Here is a 22,303-nt window from a genome sequence, read left to right as displayed (position 1 = left end):
AGGAGATAATTGGGAGTTGTTAATGAGTAGAGTTTCAGTTTTGCAAGATGAGAAAACTCTGGAGGTCATTTGTACAACAGTGTGAATATATTTAGTACTACTGACCCGTACACTTGGAAATGATTAAGATGGTAAATTTATGTTTACCACAGTGAAAAGTACTAATTAAAAAATGCTGTTTCTGAGGACTATGTAAAAATATAGAAAGTACTCCTGATTACACTGTAGAGGGAAACAATCAGGATATGAAAATGTGTAATAAATATGACTGTAACTGTGTACACACTATGTATTGTTCCAAAATTTTTGAAATGCCTGAGTTTCAGTGGAACCTTTACCCCCATTTCTCGTATGTTTTATAGTGTCCTTCTTCTTGCTTTTATCATTAAAAATGCATTTTTTTAACATGCAAAAGTGAAATGATCAGAAGGACATACAGGTCTAGTGACTTATCATCATTTCGCAGCACCCAGAGCAGGATGACAGCCCACCCGCCCCGAGTTCTGTTCCCCAGGCTTGTCTGGAAAGCCTGTGTGTGCTTTCAGCTGTGTGTAGTCCAAGGTTGAATGGCTGCAGGGAGAGCCATTGCTATGCAGTGGGAATGGTTCAGGTTTAGCTCTTCCTTTTTCTTCCCCTCACTAACTTTGTGGATTCTCAGAAGTGCTGAACCTGGAGAACACATCATATTCTTAGTAGGATTGTTGCAGTTCCATAGTAACGTTTACTAATAAAATATACCAAAACAACAACACCCTACAATTATATGGTTTTGCATGCTTTGAAAGATTTGAGGGAATTTTAAGAAAGTTTATTTTCACTTATTTTTCTCCCTTCCCTGGTAAGGGTGGTAATAAGTCATTTGTAAATGAGGAAACTGAGGAGAGCTGATTTGCATCAGGGCTGCAAATCCTGAATTAGGACAATTCTCTATTTGTAGGAATTGTAAATTGTAAAATGTAGGAATCTCTACATTTTAGTCTGCAGCTCATTTCAGTGAGTCTTACTATCTACTATTGGTAAGCTTATTTTAGAGTTTTTTTAATCCATTTAATGATTCATTAGGGGAGATATCCTCAGCGCCGTTAACTCACTCTTTTCCTTTTCTTTCTTTTTTTACAGGCAGGAAATGTTTTGTGTGCCCTCAACCTTTCCCGGGAGTTTCTTCTGTACAGTACGTAACCATAAAAGATAACCACAGGTCAGACCTGTGGGAAATCCCTCTTGCTCTTGGCCTTTCATCCCTGCAAATGAAGTATAGCTGTCTGTTTTTATTTTTCGAATCTCATAATCCAAGGCACATTTCTAATTTTTGATTAAATCTTAACATACTGTTCAGTGCACCAGGGGGAGTTTTTAAGTTCATTGGAAGTGCTAAGAAAAAGATACCAGCGTGTGCCTTCCTCCTCCACCCCTATTGAGTCATATGTATTAGTGTTGCTTCAGTGGGGAACAAGTCCTAGGTTGGGAGCCAATTTCTTCAGGGACATTCAAAGATCCAGGTTTTGGGAATAGACCTGGGAATGAGTGCAATCAATGAGAGCTGTGTGTGCAAGAAGGAGAGCGACTCAGCAGGGTTGTTCACTTTGGCTGCTAACAGAAAGATAGCAATTCTTCTCTTTATACTGGAGCTCACTTTGCTATGCAAGCCTCCTGCCCAGCTGGCCACAGAGTTCAGCTTCAACCCTCTCAAGCAGCGTTTCACCAGAGTTAAACTGGGGGAGAGATTTGCTAGCTTAACTCTGCTTAGATATTTTTGCTTAAAATTTTGGTGGTAGAGGGCTTCCCAGGTTTTCTTTTAATAAGATGGATACTAAAAGATAGGTACATGTTACAGATATGTGTATTTACAGATATGTATATGTATCAGATATGTTAAGATATGTAATAACCATTCACAAAATTAGGTTGGCCAAAAAGGTCGTTAAAACACCAAACTTTTTGGCCAACCCAGTATTTATGATGTATTTCCTGTAGGACTTCACAAAAATATGTATGACTTCTTAATGAATCCATTTAGTAATGTTATTCCTTTCTGATAGTTTGGCAAACAGTAGGATAAGGCAGTAGCTGTGTGGTCTGGAAACATGTGGACAGTTAGTGGTACAGACAAAGTGATAACCCAGCCCCTCTATTTTTTGTGCTTGAACTATTAAAATCTCTGCATATCCCAGAGAACGTAAATTGTGCACTATTAAAGGTGAATAAGTAGACACAGCAAATTAAAATTCCTTGTTCCATAAATGGTCTCGCAATATTTTCATTGGTATTTTGGGCCCAATGTTTCTATTCCTTCAAATTTTATTTCTCCTTTGGTTAAAAAAAGGATGATAATTTCTGTCCCCTCATTGGCCAGAATGATGGTAACGGTGGAAGTGTTAGAAACACATTGAGCTCCTCAGAGAAAGATGCTTTGTGACCCTTACAGCAATGGAGCACCTCCTTCCGAGATGCACTGAGATAATGCAGAGGCTAGCTGGCCATGGGTAGCTGCCAACTCATGGCGGATCTGCACCTAAAGTGGATACAAACAAGACACAAGATCCCTGTCGGGACCTTGGCTAGAACCAAAGTCTAGAACACCTTTGTCCCATACTGCTCTGTTGTGTCTAGGCCAGGCAGGCATTCTGAGGAATCTAGTAGAGTTGGGAATTGTTGGGGGCCAGAGTGAGGTACTCTGCCCATGGCAAAGGTCATGAGGAAGGAGGCTCGACATATGCAAAGGCGGGATCGAGCCTCAGGAGTCCCCCTGGAAATCCTCGAGCGTCTACCCCCATAACCAGAGCCTGCCTACTTTACTACTTTGTGCTCTTACCTACACCTCTGACTTTACGGGGGGCTGTCCCCCACCACCTCTTTCGGAGAAGGAGTTAACCTAGAGCTCCAGTCAATAAAAACTCTGGGGTGTGACAAGAGTGTTTTAACCTACAAACTCCTCTGAAGGTTCTCTAGCCTGCCTGACAGGCTCGTCGGGCCACATGTGATTGCTCACAGCCTCCCAACCGTGAGAGGCACAAGATGCTTTAAACCCTCTAAAAACAGGTTCTTTAGAGAAGTTAGAAAACTATAAGTATAGTAGGCTAATTAGAAATTGTGTTGGTGAAGGGTTTTTCATTTGTTGAGCCAATGTTTGTTGCTAAGTCTCCACATCCCCTGCCCTTACACACATTAATGAATATATAGAAGAAATCAGTATTAACCTTTGATATTAATCACGTTAGACCTTAGGCTAAGTAAATTCTTTCCTTAACTAAAACCCACTACACCGTCACCCTGTAGGAATGTAACTTTATTTGGGTGGCGTCTGTTTTGAGAATAATCAGCCCTGGAGAAATAAGTGTCCTGATTGACTGACCGCTGTCACAAGGAGAAGGTCGTAAATTGTCAGCAGGCCCCCCTGGCCAGAAGATGATGTAACATCCCTAAGACCTCTGTATACATTTGTGTGAAGCACCTGACTTTAATAAAAGTCAGGACTGCTGACCCCGCGTGACTTTTGCATAACATCTCAGTGTATAAAAGTAGACCATGGAAAATAAAGAATTGGGATCAGTTTCTCGAAATACTGGTCTCCCCATGTCTCTCTCTCTCTCTCACTCTGGCTGGGTCTCCATCTGGAACGCGGAACCCACCATGCTTACTAATTATGCCTGGGCTTCTAAGATCTGACCGGGGAGGCCTGTGTCTCCTCTCCTTCGGGAGAACGGAAGGACGCCTATGGCCTACGTAAGTGGTGCAAACTTCTTGTCTTGAAGTTTTATTGGTCTCCCGCGTAAACCAAGCTACTCAGCCTCTTTTCTCCACTGAATTTTTCTACTGAGCTATCCTTATTCTATTACTCTTTATATCTTTAATTAATATCTAATTGAAGCTATTGTATCCTGATCCTCGCCTATGCCGTCTCTCCTTCGAATACCCTGGATCAGCCGGGGCTGGTCTCCGGCAGGGAATAGTTTAGCTTCCAGTTCTCAAGGGAAGAATAGAGCGAGTCTCTCTGCGGTAGGCTTTGGCTCTCTGGACTTCTCTTTCATAGCACTTTCTTGTTGTGTTTTGTTGTAAGTAGTCAATGTGTCTTTTCTCTGATAGACTAAACTCTGAGAGTTTAGCCTCTAGCACAATGTCTGGTACATGTTCACTGGAAAGTTACTGAGTGGACGGGTGAATGAATGATTGAAGCTTCTTTCCTAAACATAAAACTGACCATCACACTATCCTGCAGCCCCATCCTCATGATCCCTTGGTCTAAGAGTGTTCCTTCAGGTCTACCAGGCCCTGCTTAATCCTGCTGTAGGGGTGAGGGCCTTACATCCTCCTGTGCATGGACATAGGAAGTTGTCCGGGTGCTGGTGGTGTGTAACAGTGAAGCTGCAGGAAACCTTGGCAGCACTCCCTGGGACCACTGTTTGTTAATCTGTTAATTTGTATTTTTTCCTGCTGATTTCTTCCAGGCCCAGATAATAAAAGGGTGGCCAGAAATGTCTTGAAGTATGAAAAGCTCTTGGCAGAGAGCCCTAACCAGGCTGTAGCAGAGACTGTCATGCAGAGACCCAATGTGCCCCACCTGCAGACCAGGGACACCTACGAGGGGTTATGTCAGACCCTGGGTTCCCAGGTACCACTTCTCACGAGAAGAAAAAGGGGGAACCAGTTTGGGGGATGGGAGAAAAGGTAGAACTGGGACAATTTAAAGGGAAAAACTGATGCATTAAAGAAGATAATAAAGCTCACTTGGACAATACCAGTGACTGAATTCTGAATCTCCTGAATTTCAGGCTTCTTATGCTGGAGTTCCCATAAATTGGTTTCCACTTCTAGACCCTTCTTCTAAGCTGATTCTAGTCTTTCCTTTCAGCCTACTCACTACCGGATCCCCAGCCTCTACTGCTCCTATGAGACCAGTTCCAGTCCTTACCTGCTGCTCCAGCCTGTGCGGAAGGAGGTCATCCATCTGGAGCCCTATGTTGTTCTCTACCATGACTTTGTCAGTGACGCCGAGGCTCAGACGATCAGAGGGCTTGCGGAACCATGGGTGAGTGTCCGCAAGGCCTGCTGAGAACCTCCCTTTGTTTCTTTGCCTGACTGATGTTCAGAGTGTGAGAACAGGCAGCCTGAACTAGATAGTTCATCTGTTCAGGACTTCAAAATACCAGCCATTCCATAAAACTAATCAGCGGTGAAAAAACTCACAGTCGTCGTTGCTTCTGGCTGAGAAAAGTACAAGGGGATTTTCTGGGGTATTCACAATGTGCTTTCAATGTCTTGTTAGGGATGTGGAGTACATGGTTGTATGTTTGTGAAAACTCAGCAAATGGTACTCTTGAGATCTATGTATATCACTGTGTGTAAATTTAATCTAAAAAAATTAAAGGAAGCCCCCCATCCCCAATCATTCCATATAAGTGATAGAAGGAAAAAAAGGGTGGGAGAATTCTCTGGTGTTTCAGTGGTTAAGACTCAGCGCTTTCAATGCCTGCCTGGGGCCTGGGTTTGACTCCTAGTTGGGGAACTAAGATCCCACAAGCTGTTTGGTGTGGCCAAAAACAGAAAGAAAAAGGAAGAAAAGGGGTCAAATGACAGGGGAAAGGAGAGATTTCCTAGCACAGAAAAAGAGTGTGAAGATTATTTAGTTAAACGTCATTATTTTGTTAAAAAGAAATCCGAGGCCCGGAGAGGGAAAGAGACCTCGGGTCACATATATGGCTTGGCCCAGAATTGGAACCCAGAGGTACACTGATTGCTGCTCTGCTATTCGCCTTTATGTATCAGTTAACTTAGGCTGTTATATTTATTTGGTAATGTTGCCGGAAGTGGAGGGACCCCCTTCAGGGCCTGAAAGTGGGCTCTGGCCTAACACTCGGTAATGAATTGTCCAAGGAGATACACATGCTGACAAAGCAAGAAACTTTACTGAGAAAAGGTGCTTGAGCGGAGAGCAGGAAGGTAAGGGAGCCCAGGAGGACTGCTCTGCCGTGTGGCTCGCAGTCTTGTTTTTTTTTGTGATGGGATTAATTTCCAGCTTGCCTCTGGGCAATCATTCTGACTCAGGGTCCTTCCTGGTGGTGCACACATTGCTCAGCCAAGATGGATTCCAGCAAGAAGGATTCTGGGAGGTGGTAGGACATGTGGCATCTCCATGTGAGATGAATTTTCCCAAATTCTTCCTGCTGGTAGTGTCTTGTTAGTTCCGCGTTCCTTATCAGAACCTCCTATTATAAAAGAACTCACACAAATGGTGCCTACAGAATAGGCAGTTACAGTTAGGGTTTCCTCTAACAGTAACAAGCAGCCCCCAAATCTCAGGGAGGACAACAGCAGTAGAGGCTGGCTTGGTCCTCACGTTATATGTCTGTCTTGTGCTGGTTGCTGCTCTGCCCCATGTTGTCCTTACTCTCGGACCCAGCCCAACAGAGCAGCCTCTGTTTGGAACATTGCCATCTCATGGGAGAGGAAAAACACAAAGATGGCAAACTACTAGCTGGCTTTTATAGCTTCTGCTTGGAAGCACCAGGCATTACTTCCATCCACATTTCCCTGCTTAAAGCAAGACATGTAGCCAACACTGCAGTCAGCTTGGTGGGTATATCTCATTCTTCCATGGAGAAGGCTCTGCAGCCACTGTGCCAAGCTTTATGTTGATGGGGAGGGGAGTTAGTCCTCCAGAAAGTATTGTTGTTATTCAGTCCCTCAGTTGTGTCCAACTCTTTGAGATCCCATGGACTGCAGCACACCAGGCTTTCCTGCCCTTAACTAATTCCTGGAGTTTGCTCAAATTCATGTCCATTGAGTAGGTGATGCCATCCAGCCATCTCATCCTCTGTCACCTCTTTCTCCTCCTGCCCTCAATCGTTCCCAGCATCAGAGTCTTCACCAGTGGGTTGGCTCTTCACATCACGTGGCCAAAGTATTGGAGCTTCAGCTTCAGCATCAGTCCTTCCAGTGAATATTCAGGACTGATTTCCTTTAGAATTGACTGGTTTGATCTCCTTGCAGTCCAGGGGACTCTCAAGAGTCTTCTCCAACACCACAGTTCAAAAGCATCAATTCTTCGGCGCTTACCCAGTTCAGTATTCTGGCCTGGAGAATTCCGTGGACTGTATAGTCCGTGGGGTCGCAAAGAGCTGGACACAACTGAGTGACTTTCACTTTCACTTTCCAGCCTTCTTTATGATCAACTCTCACATCCATTAATGACTACTGGAAAAATCATAGCTTTGACTAGACGGACCTTTGTTGGCAAAGTAATGTCTCTGCTTTTTAATATGATGTCTAGGTTTGTCATAGCTTTACTTCCAAGGAGCAAGCATCTTTTAATTTCATGGCTACAGTCACCATCTGCAGTGATTTTGGAGCCCAAAATTAAAGTCTGTCACTGTTTCCATTGTTTCCCCATCTATTTGTCATGATCTTAGTTTTTGAATGTTGAGTTTTAAGGCATTTTTTTCAGTCTCCTCTTTCACCTTCATCAAAAGGCTTTTTAGTTCCTCTTTGCTTTCTGCCATTAGGATGGTATCATCTGCATATCTGAGGTTATTGTTATTTCTTCTAGCAATCTTGATTCCAGCTTGTGATTCATGTGGCCCAACATTTCACTTGATATACTCCATATATAATTTAAATAAGCAAGGTGACAATATATAGCTTTGACATACTCCTTTCCCTATTTGGAACCAGTCTGTTGTTCCATGTCCAGTTCTAACTGTTGCTTCTTGACCGGCATACAGGTTTCTCAGGATGCAGGTAAGATGGTCTGGTATTCCCATCTCTTTAAGAATTTTCCACAGTTTGTTGTGATCCACACAGTCAAAGGCTTTAGCATAGTCAATGAAGCAGAAATAGATGCTTTTCTGGAATTCTCTTGCTTTTTCTATGATCCAACGAATGTTGGCAATTTGATCTGTGGTTCCTCTGCCTTTTCTAAATCCAGACTTGTATATCTGGAAGTTCTTGGTTCACATACTGTTGAAGCCTAGTTTGAAGGATTTGCACAATTGTGTGGTAGTTTGAACATTTTTTGGCATTGCCTTTCTTTAGGGTTGGAATGAAAACTGACATTTTCCAGTCCTGTGGGCACTGCTGAGTTTTCCAAATTTGCTGGCATATTAAGTGCAGCACTCAATGAAACTATGAGCCATGCTGTGCAGGGCCACCCAAGATGGATGGGTCATAATTCTGATAAGATGTTGTCCATTGGAGAAGGGAATGGCAAACCACTTCAGCATTCTTGCCTTGAGAACTCATGAACATATGAAAAAACACAAAGGTATGACACTGAAAGATGAACCCCCCAGGTCGGTAGGTGTCCAATATGCTACTGGAGAAGAGTGGAGAAGTAGTTCCAGAAAGAATGAAGAGCCTGAGTCAAAGCAAAAAACGATACCCAGTTGTGGATGTGTGTGATGGTGAAAGTAAAGTCTGATGCTATAAACAACAGTATTGCATAGGAACCTGGAATGTTAGATCCATGAATCAAGGTAAACTGGAAGTGGTCAAACAGAAGATGGCAAGAGTCAACAGCAACATTTTCCGAATCAGGGAACTAAAATGGACAGGAATGGGTGAATTTAATTCAGATGACCATTATATCTATGACTGTGGTCAAGAATCCCTTAGAAGAAATGGAATAACCCTCATAGTCAACAAAAGAGTTCAAAATGCAGTACTTGGGGTGTAGTCTCAAAAATGACAGAATGATCTCAGTTCATTTCCAAGGCAAACCATTCAGCATCACAGTAATCCAAGTCTATGCCCCAACCATTAATGCCAAAGAAGCTGAACAGTTCTATAAAGACCAACAAGACTTTCTAGAACTAACACCAAAAAAAGATGTCCTTTTCCTCATAGGGTGCTGGAATGCAAAAGTAGGAAGTCAAGAGATACCTGGAGTAATAGGCAAGTTTGGCCATGGGGTACAAATGAAGCAGGGCAGAGGCTAACAGTTTGCCAAGAGAACACACTGGTCACAGCAAACACCCTCTTCCAACAATACAAGAAATGACTGTACACATAGACATCACCAAATGGTCAGTACTGAAAATCAGATTGATTATATTCTTTGTAGCCAAAGATGGAGAAGCTCTACACAGTCAGCAAAAACAAGACCTGGAGCTGACTATGACTCAGATCATCAGTTCCTTATTGAGAAATTCAGACTTGAATTGAAAAAAGTAGGGAAAACCACTAGGCCATTCAGGTATGACCTAAATGAAATCTCTTATGATTATACAGTGAAGTGACAAAAAGATTCAAGGGATCAGATCTGATAGAGTGCCTGAAGCACTATGGACAGAGGTTCGGGACATTGTACAGAAGGTGGTGACCAGAACCATCCCCAAGAAATGCAAAGGCAAAATGGTTGTCTAAGGAGGCCTTACAAATAGCTGAGAAAAGAGAAGAGAAAGGCAAAGGAGAAAGGGAAAGATTTATCCATCTGAATGCAGAGTTTCAAAGAATATCAAGGAGAGATAAGAAAGCCTTAAGTGAACAATGCAAGGAAATAGAAGAAAACAATAGAATGGGAAAGACTAGAGATCTCTTCAAGAAAATTAGAGATACCAAAGGCACATTTCAGGCAAAGATGGGCACAATAAAGGACAGAAACAGTGTGGACCTTACAGAAGTAGAAGATATTAAGAAGAGGTGACACGAATACACAGAAGAACTATACAAAAAGATCTTAATGACCTGGATAACCATGATGGTATGATCACTCACCTAGAACCAGTCATCCTGGAGTGCGAAGTCAAGTGGGCCTTAAGAAGCATCACTATGAACAAAGCTAGTGGAGGTGACAGAATTCCAATAAGTTATTTAAAATCCAGGAAGTGTGGCAAATATTTAGAAAGGTCATGCAGTTGACCTCACTGCTATTTAAGTGTATTGCCTCTTTTCAAATGGCACATAAGACAGTTTCAGAATCCCTGTGTCAAAGCAGACGTCATGGCCTTCACAGTGTGCTGTTTGCCCTGGCAGCCAGACCATCATTCATCACTAGAACAGAGTGTGCTGTGTGCTAGATGCTGTACTGGGTTCTGGGCTGCTACACGGAGGTTAAGTATTGCTCCCTCTGATTTCAGAGCTTCCTGAAGAAGGGGAAAGAGATATTTACAATGCACTGTGATACATCCTGTAATAAGTATTGGTGTTGTGCTACAGCAGCATAAAAATGAGAACCTTCCTCCAAGGGAAAGGTAGTCAGATGAAGAGCAGATAGAGGCAGAGGGAGGAGAAAAACAGAGGCTTCCCCGTGGATGTGAGATTCATCTGAGTGAAAGGTGACAAAGAATATTCCAGGAAGATAGGCAGTCTGTGCACAGGCCTGCTGTGTGGTGTGTTCAGAGAGTAGGGGGAAGCTAGGGGCTGAAGTGGGCAGGGGTGGGTGTGGGGGGTGATGGGAGATGCAAGGTGAGACACAATTAGGAGCTCCAGAAGTACCACGCTGGGGAGTTTGGATTTTATCCCAAAAGCCAGGGGAAGCAGTGGGACAATTTGAAATTGGAGAGCGCCCTGATCAGGCCTGCAGATTTTGAGGGAGACTTTGGCAGCAGATAGGAATTGGAGGAGAAGAATAGCAAAATAATTCCATCTAAAAGCCCTTCAGACGAATCTGGGATCTTTGTACAGAAAGTTTTTGAAGCCATTAAGCTCCCCGTGAATTGGAACGATACGTTTTCAATATCTTTGGCTTCTCAGTGAGCCAGCGGCAGCGTTTGGCCTGAAGCTCCCTTTTCCTCAGGACAACTCTGTTGCTGTGGTAACGGGACAGGCAGCCCACTTGGAGATGTTCATTTAATCCCCCGTGGCCAGGTCATCTGTCTGGCACGCACAGACCTTGCCACACTCCTTTCCCCCAGAAGTGTCTTGCCAGGGTTGCTGGTCCCTGTCTCGCCTTTGGCTTACCCAGGAACAAGTCCTGGGTGTGTGTGGTAGTGGCTGCCCCACGGGAACCAAGCCACCTCAGTGGCTTGTGTTGAATTTCTCTGCTCCTGTTCACTGTCTGTTTCTCAAAAAATAATTTCTCTGCTCTCTCATCATTCCTCCCCCATCTGCATTCTGCCCATTCTTGAAGACTCAGTTGAAACTGGACACCTCTTTTGGCTTCCTAGCCCTTACCGCTTTGGCCCACTTTCACAGATTCTTTCAGCAGGAACATTTTTTCCAGAGCACTTTTTGGGGCCACCTACAATAACCTTCCTCCTCTGAACTCAAGAGTTTTTGTCTCCAGTCGTTTGGTACTTTCATTTATCCTGCCATTTACGTGTTGTCTGGAATTGCTCACAGTTTCACGAGTTAGTCCCTTATCTCCCTCAACCAGACTGTAGGCTAGCAGGGATCATATGTTGTCCTTGAAATGCATGGCCCTGTTATTATGCCTGTTGCAGCTAGAGCAATCTGCAACCGGTCACTTTCCACTGAGTCAGGCCCTTGCTTAAACTCTTTAATGGGTCCCTTTTGCTCTCAAATGATTACAGAGCCCCTTGGCCTGGCTACTGCCACCCTTTCTGCAGCATGCTGCCTTACCCTGACACCCCAGAAACGCTAAACAACTTGTGCCTCCATGAACAGGCAGTGCTCTCACTGGCCTTCCCACACACTCCTCTCCGCCTGAAGCACTCTTCCCTCGGCCTCTTTTCACCTGTGTGATTCCAGTTGTCTTTTGGGCATCCTGGGAAGCCTTCCTGTCCTTCGTAAGAATGGCTGGTTGTTCTTCTGTAACCCTGTACTTTTCCAGAAGGGCCCCACTGAATGACTTATGGTTATCCTGCACAGTGCTTAGTCAGAGAACAACCAGTAAGTATTTGTCCCCTCAAATGAATGACTGTGGATGCACAGTAAATAATTGTTATGCAGAGTGTATAATGCAGTATACAGATAATTTACACAAATAATTGTGGAAATGCAGTGTGGCTCTGGAAGGGAGGGGGCTGGCAGAGTGGAGTGGAGATTCTGTAGGATTTGTTTTTAAACCATTGATATTGCCCCAGAAGAGCAGCAGGGACTCTCTCTTCACTATGAACGCTCGGGAGAGGAGCTAGACAGAGGACCACACAGATACAGTATCAGTCACTTACCGATTCTCTGCATCCCAGAATTGTAGAGAGAGAGGCTGAGAAGGCGTCCAGGAGTGTGTTGTTCACAAGCTGCATTTTATAGCTGAGGAAACGGGTCTAGGGAAGGGAAGAGCCTTTTCCAAGTTTCTCTACCTGGTTTAGCAGCAGGAACAGTATTATTGTTGAAGCCTCTGAGAAAGGAAAGGGTGCCCTTCGTTGCTCCATGCTCTACTCTGACTGCACGTGAAGCGCCAGGACTGTGTCGTTAGGCTCAAGACTCTGGTTCATTCACTCCTGGATGCATTTCACCAATATTTAGCACCTACTCCCTGCCTGGCCTATTCTGCACCCTCGGGATACAGCACTGAAAAAGGGCCAAGCGCTTGCCCTCATGGAGCTGACATTCTGGTGTCGGATGCAGGAGCAGACATCCTCGTGTAGATATTGTTTCTCTTTCTGTCCTTTGTACAGTATTTTTGCAATTAGAGGCTACTTTATTTAAAAATAATTTAAAATTCCTATCTGAACATTCAGAACAAAATAGAGACGTTCAGTTGAATTAGTGACTTCAGACCTGTTTGGTTGTTTTTTCCCCATAACAAAGGCAGCTGCAAGCAAAACAGATTTTGATTCTCTGTAAGGAAGGGATTTTATCTGAATTGATCAGAAGGAGCAGGCTGCCTCTGAGGGTACAGAGTGTCCTGTCTTTGTCATTTAATTTGACAAACACTAAAGTCAAAGCTTAGCTGACCCAGACACTGGGATATAAAGATGAATAAGAAATAACCCTTAGGGACTTCCTGGGTGGTCCAGTGGTTAAGAATCCTCCCTGCAATGCAGGGGACATGGGTTCCATCTCTGGCTGGGGAACTGAGATGATCCCACATGCCATGAAGCAATAAACCCATGTGCCACAACTAGAGAATCTGTGTGCTGCAATGAAAGATCCCACATGCCTCAACTAAGACCCGACACAGCCAAATAAATACATATTAAAAAAAAAAAAGAAACAGCCCTTGTTCTTACAAAACTTACAGTCTTGCAGATGCAAAAGGGATTAAAAATCACTTTTATTTTAGTTCCAACAGACTTTTTTGAACATTTAGTATTTACCATAAGTATTTACCAGATATGAAGCTCAAGTTTATTGTCAACTTTGAGTTTTTATGTCACTTATTATTTTTTTCAATATCAATAGCTATCACTAAATTAGTAGCGAGTGCAAAATATCCTTTATAAGGAGAAACTGGTGATTGTTAGGCTTATGCTAAGAGAGGGGCATGTCTATGCAAATGAGAGTCCTTCCCTTTGCATGGTAACCACTTGGACTTTCTCTTACATCCTTCACACCAGTTACAGAGATCCGTGGTGGCGTCAGGTGAAAAGCAGTTACCAGTGGAGTACCGCATCAGCAAGAGGTAAGAGGGGTCCTTCCTTGGCAAGGACTCTGGTCACACCTGCTGGCCACCCTGGCACAGATGACTAAAGGTCAGCAGCAGTCATTCAGGTGCCATCAGAGATTCCACCAGAGAACCTATATAGTTCAGGTTTATATCTGTGCATTCTTGCTGAAAGGGAGCAATATCCACTCCCCTCACCCAAGGGCCTTTCACAGGCTGTTACATGGTCTGAATACTTAACTAGGAGACCATTAGGGAAAGAGTTGAAAAAGCTCCTAAGCCCTAGACCAAAAATTAAGTATGTAGTTGTGCTCCTAAACAGGATTGCTTTTCCAGAAAGTCTCTTCAAAATTTGACTTTACAGAATTCTAGTTCCACCTTCTGATTCATATGCAAAGCATGACTTGCCACCACTCAGGCAAGAGGGAGGGCCAGAATCTCTGGATCTGGTGGCTTCTCTAGAGGGGAAGATCCAGCTGCATTCCCTCCCCTCCATCCCTAATCAGCCCCACTGCAGCCCCTGGTTTGCGCTATAAGGACAGTATGGATGATACAGTAAGAGGAGGGTCCCCACCGGAGCCATGGGAGACAGCGAGGACATCCTTGGGGAGAGGCCAGACCTCAGGCTGGGTGGATGGTTTTTGTAGTCTGGGAAGTGAAGTGAGTGATGAAAGCTTTGATTCAGAATGCTTTGGCTTAACTTACTTGGTCTGGTTTACATTAGGAAGTTATTTTCTAAGTTTGGGACCTTTTACATTAGGAAGTTATTTTCTAAGTTTTGAAAAATCCGTATAACTTCAGCTTCATTGCTTTGCTAATCTTTCTGACGTTGTGGTGTCAAGGGGAAAATTCAACTTTCTGTTCTGCTTTCAGGGGAAGGAGGTGGTATTCTCCTTACTTTTCAGGTAAAGAGACTGAGACCCTCATTGCCTCCCCTCATTCACCACCCCCATCCCCAGCCACCACATTGCATTCATTTTGAATTTTGGTTCTGTCCTCACAGGGCTTCCCCAGTGGCTCAGATGGTAAAGAATCTGCCTACAGTGTGGGAGACCAGGGTTCAATTCCTGGGTGGGAAAGATCCCATGGAGGAGTAAATGGCTACCCACTCCAGTATTCTTGCCTGGGAAATCCCATGGACAGGGGAGCCTGATGGGCTACAGTCCAGGGTCAGATACGACTGAGTGACTAACCTTTCACTTTCTGTCTTCACAGCTTCACTAGAACTTGTCCCTCAAAGGTCACCAGTGAACTCCTAATCACTAAATTTGTTTCCTGCACAGAAACCTCCACTGACTCTTTGTTTTCCACCAAGACCAGATCCCTGAACCCAGGGTCCTCAGATTACACAACATGCCCCGAGCCTGCTCTTCTAGCCTAATTTCCCGTCACTTCTCTCATAGACCAGACGCTTTCACATTGATATATATTATGTCACCCCACCACATCTGCACTTAACGCTATTTCTTCAGCCTGAAATACCCCTATGTTTTTTCTATCTATTGAAATTTTATGCACCCTTCAAAATTTGGCCTACATGTCCATCTTACTGCCATGCCAGTCAAAATTAACATCTCCTTCCTCTGTGCTCCTGAGGACTTTAAAGGCCGGTTCTCATTTTTCTACTTCAATTTATACTCGTTGTATTTGTGTATATTTGTGTGTCTCTTCTAATGAGCTCTTTGAACACAGAAGCTTTGTCTTGAGTACCTTTGTAAACCACAGCGCCCACAGCATAGCACTATGCATGCACTCTATATAAAGGAATAAACAAATTAATCCATCATTTATAGACCCAGATGTGCCAGGGTACTTCCCTTAAGAGCCCTCATCATCTCCCTAGGAGACTCACTGGTTTGCTTCCTTACTTCCCAGGGACCTACATTCTGATCCCAAATCCTCCACTTTATCAGAACCTCAATAAGACATTCAGGAAAAAAGATTGAACTTTGCTCTTTGGCCTTTGACCTATCATGGTTTGTCTTGGAGTAGAGCAGAAGAACAGAGATTTTTCTGCGTTTTACAGCAATCACCAGCATACAGCCTACAAAGCATTTTCATAAGCATCATCTGTCATGATCATGTCTCTGTAATAGATATTATCACCCCCGTTTGATAGATTAATGCATTTCCTGTCCTCCCTGCCTGCCTTCCTTCTGGCAGATGACATCATTTGATCATTCACAGTTAGTCATTTCTGGCATCAGATCACTAATGCTTCAACTTGTGGTGTGTTTTAGTGCCTGGCTGAAGGACACTGTTGACCCAGTGCTGGTGACCCTTGACCATCGCATTGCTGCCCTCACGGGCCTTGATGTCCAGCCTCCCTACGCAGAGTATCTCCAGGTGGTGAACTATGGAATTGGAGGGCACTATGAGCCTCACTTTGACCATGCTACGGTAACTATGGGGTCAGTGACCATCTCCTGGGGGTAGGGAAAGGGGGTATTATTTATTTCTCTGAGGCAGAGCTCTAATAGGGCCCTCAGGGGACACTGAAATCTTGGAACAAAGGTTCATGTTCTAGGTAGATCTGAAAGTCTTAGTTTCAAGCTGATAGCTGCTGACTCATCTTTTTACTAAAACTCATTGAAAAACACTCTTACAATGACTGGATTTTATGACATGTAAATTATATCAGTTAAACTCTTCTGTAACAAAAGAATATGTCTCTTTGGCAAATAATTAGGAATTCCAGTCTTAGGACTTGGCATGTTTACAGAATAATTATCTGTAACATTTTATATATTATTTCTCTAACAACCTGAAGATACAATGAACCACCAGTCTTTTCACTGAGGAGTGAAAGTGAAAGTCACTCAGTTGTGTCTGACTCTTTGCAAACCCATGGACTATACAGTCCATGGAATTCACCAGGTCAGAAGACTGGAGTGGGTAGCCTTTCCCTTCTCCAGAGGATCTTCCCAACACAGGGATCGAACCCAGATCTCCCACATTATAGGTGATTCCTTACCAGCTGAGCCACAAGGGAAGCCCAAGAATACTGGAATGGGTAGCCTATCCCTTCTCCAGCAGCTCTTCCTGACCTAGGAATCGAACTGAGGTCTCCTGCATTGCAGGCGGATTCTTTACCAGTTGAACTATCAGGGAAGCCTTTCACTACTAACAAGCAATTTAGTTTGATTAGTATACAATTCACTTATATGTGTATCTAATAAATTGGTAAAAGGAAAAAAAAATATATTGAGTAACTGCCAGCAAAGACAGGCACATACGTGACCAGTTATAGCTCAAGCTCTCTCCCATCTGTGACTCCCCCATTTTTCTCCTCCCTGTATTGTGGTGGAATACTGGTACCTTCTGGTTGTCACTCTGATGCCTTATGCATAAAATAATGATGTGTTCTATTTTTGTCTCAGTCACCAAGCAGCCCACTGTACAGAATGAACTCTGGGAACCGGGTCGCAACATTTATGATCTATGTGAGTCTTCCTCTGGAGGGACCGGGGTTACTTAATGATTATTTCTCTCTCTTTTATTTTATGGTTTTCAAAGCAATATAAGATACTGATTTTATGTGATATTCACAGCAGAAAAATCTCCAGGATGTTTGTAAATTTCATATAGCACTCTCATTAGGCACCATAGGAGGAATAAAAAAATACATGTCAGCTCCTGCCCTCAAAGAACTGACGTTATGTAGACCTAACTGTGACCTTGTTGTTAGCTGTGATTAGGATGGGAAGTGGCCTTACATGAAGGCCAGGAGATCCTGGGACCTGAACAACACTGGAAGGGGATGTGGTTCTCTTTCTTTGAGGTCCCATAAGACTACTTGCTGTTGAAAAGCATGGACCTATAGATGAGGTCATGGAGCTGTGAGGGTAAGAGAGGAGAGAAATGAAGCAGCTGAGATTATGAGAAGGAAGAACAGAGATGCCTTCAGAGAAATTCAATAAGTGTGGCTCTCTCATATGTAATGAAAATTTTCTTCCTTTTCTCCTTATAAAGTCTTCAGTTAACTCTACATTACACCCCCTTAAAACAGTAAATTGGCCTCTTCTCCTAGTTTCTGACCTGACCTGGTCTTTATTATCTCACCTATCCTTTTCCTGTCAGATTATGTGGTTTTGCCTCCTTCTCTTTGGACAAGTCATAATATCAGTCATCTGTCATTTAAAGCATAAGAGGTGTATTATAACGTTAAATATACATGCTCTACATTACACCCTAAGATGAGGGCCTGGTTTCGGGCTCATTAGAGTAGCAGACACCCCCACCCTAGCATCCCCTCTTTCCTTAGTCCTGTATCTGGTCTCCACAGTGCAGCCAAGAAAGAACAGAGGCCAGCACTCTATAGTCTTACTGCTGGCAGTCCCAACGTGGCTTTTTTCACATGGCTCGGTTTTCACTTTCTGCAAAACTGTAAAGCTGCCACTGCCAGTGGTGTCTGGCCTCTTGTGGTCATTCTGAACATTCTGATCAGGCGGAGGGATGGCTGACGTCAGCTCTCCGGGCAGGGCACATGGCTTGGATCAGGAGCTAGTGCATCTCTGGTTGATGACTCAAGCTGGCATGGGAGGTCACAATCTGTGAAGTCATAGGCAGTTGATGTCTTTGGACATCAACCAAAGAACAGGACGTCCAGGGGCCACAATCTCTCTGTTCTTTATCCCCCTAGTGTCTTCTGCAGCTGACTCCCTGATTACAGAGGCCTGGTTACCATGGTAAGGGTAGCACAGATGCAGGAGTCCAGCAGTTTTAAGTGGCAAATGCAAGAGTGTGTCTGTGTTTGGATTTTAAGCCTCTGATACACAGTGGAATGGCATGCGTTTGGATTTGGAGTCAGTTGGCCTGATTCAGATTCTGCCACTTAACATGTGGCCTCAGCACAAATCACAGTTCTCTGAGCTTGTTTTCTTGCTCTGCACCTCCTCACAGGGCTGTCAGCAGGACCTGATGAAGTCAGGTGAGGGGATCTCTCTCTGTGAAGTTTCATACAGTATGTTTTTATTGTTCAATCCTAGAAAGCAAGTATAGGACTCCAGGAAGGGACTGTGGGACCTAGGAAGTGCTAGCTTATTCCCAGTTCTTTCATCTTCAGATTAGGGTTAAGACCATCATAAACATTTCTGAAGACAAGAGATAAGTTTTATGGAGAATATAAGAATAATATTATAGGGGGAAAATAATCTTTAAGAAGTAGAGGATTGAGTTGAAATCAGGTTAGTGATTTTCTACTCAGACTGGATATAAGATCAGTCCCAGTACAAAGCAGTGGAAGGAGGGAAGATTTCCCTGCCCTCCACCAAGCTCACAATCGATGCCCTGCTCTGGATCCTCACAGCACACTGATCCAATTCTCTTTTCAATCTGTTGTTTAAGTCCTTCCACCCCACTGTGCTATGATACCACAGGTAGTGTGCAAGAGTGCCATACAGTGGTTACCAGCAGGGTCTTTGTAGTCAGCATTGGCTCAGCTCCAGTCCTGGATTGGAGTTATGTGACCTTTCGTAAACTACTCAGTCTCTCTGAGACTTGGCTTCCTTATCCCTAGACTGTGAATAACAACAATCCTAATTAAGGATGATATATTTGTTGTGAGGAATAAGGATTTAGTATGATGCCTAACATACGGTCATTGCTCAATAAGTGTCAACTATTATAGTTAAACTATAAAAGTGCTTTTTTTTCCCTGAATGGTAAGATGATGAATAATATAAAGTATTTTAAAGTATTTTCCAGTATTTTTCAAAGTGTTTAGGTTGTGTATTCTTTGAAAATCAGTAAAAACTCTTCAAATTAAGTAAACATATCTATAATTCTAGAATATACCAGTGGTGAGCTCTTTAGCTGAGGTTACCTGGAGAGGGTCTGAGTGATCTGGGAAACACACCAAAGGAGCAATCAGTAGTTTCTATGAGGCCTAGCCTTCAAAAACGAAGTGTTCTGTAAGCCATTGGTCCTGATGCATTACTAGGCTGTGAAATCAATTTAGTGGATCTGGTCAGCATTTAAGAAATCTGAACTAGAAGAGAATAAAATAAAATGGGAAATAACAGACAGTATCTCATGTAGTAAGAATGTTCTATGAAACTTAGGGACACGTCTGTGTGTCTTGGGCTGTGATATAAACTACATTTCTTCCTGAGGGTCTCAAAGTTTGGACCTACCCAAGGTAACCCTCAATAAGGATGTTAGCTGCAAGGGTAAAGTAAGAGGGGATTTCTAAATGTCCTCTCGTGACCATGCAGGCAAACACTGATGCCACTGAGTAGGCTGTCTGCATTCCTAAATTGGGTGATTGTCTTTCCATAAGTATTTCTCCTAGAGTCGAAATAGGGGTGCACAGGAGGGAAATTTATGCAGAAATGACATCAGATGTCACGTGGAGCAGAGTAAGGCAGTCGGGCTATTTCAACTCTGGCTTTCCCTCTGGCCTTGTAGTTGAGCTCGGTGGAAGCCGGAGGAGCCACAGCCTTCATCTACGGCAACTTCAGCGTTCCTGTGGTCAAGGTGAGTGTGGGTCTGATGCCAACAGGTGATTTTTAGGATTGTTTGAACTAACACCTCAGCTTTCGTGCTGTCAGTGCTTGCACGCCTGTTCTGGGAGGGGGGCAAAAAAGAGGTCTTTCTTGATTCCCAGAATCAAAGATAGTTCCTCAGTTTTCTTGACTACTGCACTTACTTGTACCTCTATTTTTTTTTTAATCTTATTTACACTTGTATTACAAGTAGATGATTACATGTCTGCCTTTCTATTACAACAGAACTCGTCAAAGGTGAGAAATCTTTTATTCCTCTTCAGAATCTCAGCAGCAACTGGTCCCTTCAATCATTCTTTCAGTAAATACTGGGGGCTAGAGGCACTCAGCAGAGAAGGCAATGGCACCCCACTCCAGTACTCTTGCCTGGAAAATCCCATGGACGGAGGAGCCTGGTGGGCTGCCATCTATGGGGTCGCACAGAGTCGGACACGACTGAAGCAAGTTAGCAGCAGCAGCAGCAGCAGAGGCACTCAGAGTACAGAGGAAAGGTCATAGTCCTTGCCTCTAGGAGCTCACGGAGAGGTTAACAGTCAGTAATGGTATATACTGCAAGAAGAGCTATAAAGTCAAGCAAGGCATTAGAGGAGGGCCAATGTGGTAAGAGGTTTACTTAATTTCTCCCCCAAATTTCAGAGTAATCAATCAATCAATCAGGGATGGCAGCCCTTAATTACTTCCAGAATGAAATGAAGACAAATAATTGAGATCGTGCCTTCTAGCACTTAAAACAGTGCCCAGCACATCCTAAGCATACAAGTAAATGCCGGGTATTTAGCAAAATTCAGCGGTTTGGCCAGGGATAAAGTAAGTGTGTAGGAGAGAAATCTGAGTATAAGAGGTAGAAAGAATATAGAAGATTTGGAGTCAGAACACCTGGGTTTGAGTTCTGACGTTGATCCTTCTTAGTTATGTTATTTAAAGCCCCTACGCCTCAACTTCCTTTCTGCTAAGGTGGACATGACAATGGTGCCTGCTTCCTGGGGGTGTTATTAGAAGTGCCTGAGAAAGGCTAAGCATCAGAATGAAGTTCTTAGTTGTGTGAGGAATATTTTGCTCCCCTTGTGCTTTTTGTTGAGTGCCTGTCCTGAGTGATCCCGTGACACCCGTGCTCCCCCTTCCCCTGGCACCTGTCAGTCTCCTCCTGGTTTGTTTCTATGTCTCTCTCCTGCAAGACTGTGAGCTCCCTGAGAGCAGAATTGATCATGACTTGTCTCTGCATCCACAGGGTCTGGAGTAGGGCAGGGCCCTCAGTAAGTAAGGCATCAGTGAATGAGTCAATGGCAGCTTGTCTATCATTTTGTGCCATCTTATGTATTCCTTGCCCCCATCTGCATGGACAGTTTTCTTGGTTAATGACACGCACGCATTTGTCCTCGTCAAGTCCTTCCCTAGGCCTGAGACTCTGAGCTGACCTTCCCTGGGGCGGGGTCTGCTTGCTTTCAGAATGCAGCACTCTTTTGGTGGAACCTGCATAGGAGTGGTGAAGGGGATGGTGACACACTTCATGCTGCCTGCCCTGTCCTGGTAGGAGATAAATGGGGTAAGGCCTGCCTTTCTGGGCATGGGAAAGGGGTGAAGGCTTCAGGGGAAAGTGAAATAGGGGTTGGATAGAAAATAACATAGCCTTTCATTCCAAAAGCTGCGTAACAGGGACTTCCCTGGTGGCCCAGTGGTTAAAACTCCGAGCTTCCATTGCAGGGGGCCTGATTTGATCCCTGGTCTGGGAACTAAGATCCCACATACTGCGTGGCAAAAAGAAATAAAGAAGAAAATTTCTTGAACTGAATAAAAATGAAAACACAGCAAGTCAACTTTAAAAAATTAAATGGAAAATAACAAAATTAGGGGGAAAAAAGCTTCATAGCAATGCCACATTATATTGAGGTGATCAGATTCTGGGCTAGTGGCCGCAAGTACATTAGGAGCCCATAAAGGGGAGGCTTCTGTCCTATAGCTAGTGTCAGTAAAAGTTGACTGGCCTGACCAGATAGGCCCTGATTCCTCAGGACAGCTAAAGAAGAATCAGTGCAAAGTCCCACTCCTCTGTTCCAAGGAGAAAACCATCAAGTGCTTTCCCATGAGGAGAGGTCAAACAAGGAAGAGATAAGTAAGGGACACGCTCATGTCATACGTGTATCCATGAGAACTTAGCTCTTAAGACAGAAAAAGTAGAGGAGGGACTCTTGTGCTGAGGTGGACCTGACCAGGGGATCCATGCCTTTTCTCTCACTGCCCTGAAATGGTACCCTGTGGGAGAAGGGGCTTTCAGGAGCTACATGAAGGATAAGTGACCACAGTACCCAGGGGGTTGAAAATTAAGTCTCTAGTAGACAGGACCTGTGGGGACTTT

At 43.9% G+C, this 22,303-nt stretch overlaps 1 protein-coding gene across 1 annotated transcript in view; it reads left to right on the top strand.

Moving 5' to 3' along the window:
- The window catches only part of P4HA3 (prolyl 4-hydroxylase, alpha polypeptide III), a gene marked incomplete at its 5' end in the record, with an annotated part of 41,978 nt that overhangs the window by 18,778 nt on the left and 897 nt on the right, over nucleotides 1-22,303 (top strand). Inside the window, 8 exons of the mRNA XM_010848870.1 lie at nucleotides 1,120-1,171; nucleotides 4,446-4,609; nucleotides 4,850-5,026; nucleotides 13,398-13,462; nucleotides 15,685-15,844; nucleotides 16,825-16,887; nucleotides 19,853-19,921; nucleotides 21,397-21,493. Coding sequence (XP_010847172.1) covers nucleotides 1,120-1,171; nucleotides 4,446-4,609; nucleotides 4,850-5,026; nucleotides 13,398-13,462; nucleotides 15,685-15,844; nucleotides 16,825-16,887; nucleotides 19,853-19,921; nucleotides 21,397-21,493 — 847 coding nt within the window. The remainder of the gene's footprint in view (nucleotides 1-1,119; nucleotides 1,172-4,445; nucleotides 4,610-4,849; nucleotides 5,027-13,397; nucleotides 13,463-15,684; nucleotides 15,845-16,824; nucleotides 16,888-19,852; nucleotides 19,922-21,396; nucleotides 21,494-22,303) is intronic.

The sequence above is a fragment of the Bison bison genome, unplaced genomic scaffold, assembly GCF_000754665.1.
Source record: "Bison bison bison isolate TAMUID 2011002044 unplaced genomic scaffold, Bison_UMD1.0 scf7180017864276, whole genome shotgun sequence".
In the NCBI taxonomy this organism is placed as follows: Eukaryota; Metazoa; Chordata; class Mammalia; order Artiodactyla; family Bovidae; genus Bison; species Bison bison.
This window is presented reverse-complemented; position numbering and strand designations above follow the sequence as displayed.